We start from the raw sequence: 3,683 nt of genomic DNA, 5'->3' as shown, positions 1-3,683 counted from the left end.
GTTACTCACACAAAACAGCTTGAATATTCTGGCACTGGTAGCTGGAAAACACACAGCATATATAGGAGCTGAAAACAGGTGGATCAGATAAGCAGTAATGAGAAAAACAGACAGAGTTACACAGGTGAGTGGAATGAGCAATCAGGCCAGCCACCAGTGCCAGGATCATGACAATGAGAGCACTCAGAGCTCGACCCCTGAGGGGCCAAACCCCAAAGTGGGACGCTGGGACCCTTTTTCCACCTGGATCCCCGCTCTTCTTCGCCCTCATGTCCCTCTGTTGTCGCACAAACTTGCCCCCACTTCCTCACCGCCTCGGCAGTATCTAGACCCCCAGCTAGTTCGTGATTGTCTATCTTGCTTTGTGGCGTGGAATAACATAGCGCAGACCACACTTCAATTATTGGGCATAAATCAAAAAGTATCTGCGACACCCTGCTTTGGGGAGTATAACCAGCCCTTTTGATGTTTCTAAAAATTGGGGCATAGACCACCACCAGCATTGGGAAAACCCACCCTGGTGATTACCTCCTCCCCAAGATCCTAACTTTACTGTAGTGTGATACAGTAGTTGAGGGCAAGCATCGGAGATGAGGAGCTAAGAACTAGTGAACAGGGTTCTTCCAGGGAGCCAGCTCCCCTACTGGCCCCAATAGGCTCCCTGTTCTCCACCCTGCACTAAGGGAGAAAGAGACCAAGGACCAGGGGCACACCGCGACCCAGTGTGAACCCACTGTGAATATGACCACTTCCAAACCCTCAATTCCTTATCCCAGCTCCAATACCCCCTCCATACATTTTTTTTTCTTTATATGACAAAAATGTATTACTTTTGCTGTTTTCTAGGTCATCGTATAACCATCACGCTATGTAAATTAAGTTTAGAAAATCTAGTTCTAAGTGTGGCTAGATCTATTAACTTAATAGCTATGACAATTACTAGATTAATACAGAATTTTGGTAGATTAATTAACCATTGTTTCCATTTCAGCATTTTGTGGTTTACAAGAAATAAAGTCCGAAAATATTTGGCAATATTCTGGCATTGGTTTTGATCTCTGAAGAGGTGGCTTTGACTCCATCACTTCAGTAGGGAATAAGTTGTCTTTCTTAATTTAGCTGAGTCGTCTCACATCTGGACAACTCAAAAGTTGCCTTTGTCCCCCGCCTACATGCCGGTGCATGCAGCATTAAAAACTGGTAAACACTACAGTTGGATTATACCTACCTGATATCACCAAGGCCATCTTATGTACTTAAGGCCATCTTAATTACTTTTCTGAACCTGGGTTGATATTCAAACAGCAACTGAGACTTCACTTAATACATACTGTGGAATTTAGTTGTTGCATGGTTTCCTTTATTTGAGTAATGCATTATGCATTAAAACAACTCACCAGTTTTTTTCACAATATAAGAAACTTTTTAAAGTTTTATTCTTTTTCCCTCATTTTTAATAGAACTTTGCTTAAAAAAAAATGCTTTAAGGATACCAGATGGAAGAATTAACATTGAAATTATCTTTAACAGTGACTCTGGAAAGTTTCTTGGCCTTGGCACAGTTACGGGATCGGTAGCAATTTATATTGCTTTCTCTCTACAGGTAACACAAGCATAATGCTAGCCTGAATAAAAAAAAAATAGATGTTCAAAAGTTTACCTTTATGTAATTGATTTATTTTTTTTTTTTTTTTTGCAGAAGCTGTACTATGTCAATGAGTCACATGGCATTGTTGTGACCGATCTAGCATTTTTGCCTGACTTCCTGAAAGGCCAAAGTATCAAAGGCAGTAACAAAACAGCAATGCTAAGTGTAGCTGTGGATAGTCGTTGTCAAATACATGCTGTTACCAAAGGAAGTAAGTTTGGCATTTGCCTTTACACATACTGTATCTCTGAACCTCAAATTTTTGTAATTAATTTTTTCTCCCTGTATTCCTTAGGACCCATTCCTGTCTGGCTGCTCTTCTGCGGGTTCATATTTGTCGGTTTGCTCTTTTTTTTACAGTTCCACTTTCAGTTGTTTCTCTAAAGGATGCATATTATCAGTGAATAACCTTTTGTTTGCATCAGCAGCCTTTTTTTTAACACAATAAAATCTGAAGGACCAAAAGCATGTAGCAGAATTTTAATTTGCCATTTATGTTTCTTGATCTGGTCGTGCAACTTTAAGATTTACTTTCTTTTTTTTATATTTATTGCCTACCCCTATACTATAGGTGGTAAATATGTTATTTAATCTGATAATATTTGGGCTGTCATATATTGTTTGTAAACGCATGTCCTACTGGCTGTGTTAGAACCACTGATCTCTACTTATTCGCTGGATTGCTGACAGCCTGGAAAAAGTGAAGCCACCGGCTGCTATATCGGTACTCCCCACTGAGACGCGCCATAAACATGCCTACGTGTGTACTATTTGGCATTTTGCAAAAACAAGCCGTCTGTGGAAAAACGTTTCACAGGTAATTTCATAGTCAGTGGATTTGCTAACCAAGAAAATCCATATATACGCCGATGTATCCCAAAGTATACTATGTAGTGTAACATTAGTTTGGCTATCTCGGACTGACTCGAAGATATTGACTGAGTTAGCCATCGACATTGTGTCTAAAGATAGAAAATGGAAAGTATAGTAAATGGAAAGTAATTCACTGGGAAATGTCAATGTAGTAATTCTTAAGTGGATGACACCGTCATTTTTGTAGTGTTTGTTGTATTTCTCATTTGAAAAAGTCGTACTGAAATATATTGCATGTTATATTGATGGAAAAAAAGCAACAAAAAATTTTTTAAAGGGTAATGCACAGACACAGCATAAAAGTATATGGCATCTGGCATGCACAATTTAAAAAATAGAATACTATGGCATTAACAGGCATGTACTTGTAATTTAGTCTTGATGTAAATCTTGAAATATATATAATATGTAATTACCACAACAATGTCATATTGTACATTACATGTATATCATCAATTAAGCACTTTTGGCAATCAGTATTATTATGCTCTGTTAACACTTACATTTTGTTCTGGTGGATTTGTATAATATGTCATATTTCATGATTTATAGACTTCATTGACTTCATAATGACTATGTAATGTGATGTCCCATTTTTTTTTTTTTTTTTTTTTTTTTATCATAAGTTACAGTAATCTACTTATGCTATGAAACAGCAAGTGTGTGTCAAAGTGATTCATTTATCTTTATTTTAAAAGTTTTGAGCCCTCCTGAAAATTAAAACATCATCATAGTTTAATGTTGTAGCGCACATATTGTATACATCGCGACGGGTCTAACTAGGGAGTACCAATATGGCGGCAGATGGCTTCACTTTACCCCATACTTCCAACGGGCAATCAGCAATCCAGTGTATAAATAGAGATCAGTGGTTAGAACAACAAATGAGGTGTGAAAGGAGCTCAGATCATGGTCAAACGGATAACTGCACATATATGGAATAAATTCACCACCACTTCAATTCAAAATATAAGAGTTTATTAACTAAAATTGTTCAGCCCCAAGTCATACAAATTTCATCTAAGAACTCTTAAAGCTACAGTGTGTAATAATTACAGGGATATACAGTCAGAAATGTAATATATTATACATAACTATGTTATTTTATCATCATCTACGAGCTCAGCCTCTTAACCTTAATATTTGCGTTGCCTTAGAATTC

General features: G+C 37.4%; 1 protein-coding gene across 1 annotated transcript in view; it reads left to right on the top strand.

Moving 5' to 3' along the window:
• The window catches only part of preb (prolactin regulatory element binding), a 20,466-nt gene extending 17,356 nt beyond the window's left edge, over window positions 1-3,110 (top strand). The window contains exons 8-10 of the mRNA XM_015372932.1: window positions 1,531-1,603; window positions 1,700-1,859; window positions 1,944-3,110. Coding sequence (XP_015228418.1) covers window positions 1,531-1,603; window positions 1,700-1,859; window positions 1,944-2,032 — 322 coding nt within the window. The 3' untranslated portion in view covers window positions 2,033-3,110. The remainder of the gene's footprint in view (window positions 1-1,530; window positions 1,604-1,699; window positions 1,860-1,943) is intronic.
• The last annotated feature ends 573 nt before the right edge of the window (window positions 3,111-3,683 follow it).

This window comes from Cyprinodon variegatus, unplaced genomic scaffold (assembly GCF_000732505.1).
Source record: "Cyprinodon variegatus isolate N-32 unplaced genomic scaffold, C_variegatus-1.0 Scaffold78, whole genome shotgun sequence".
NCBI lineage: Eukaryota > Metazoa > Chordata > Actinopteri > Cyprinodontiformes > Cyprinodontidae > Cyprinodon > Cyprinodon variegatus.
Note: the sequence above shows the minus strand (reverse complement) of the source record. Positions and strands in the feature narration are given on the sequence as shown.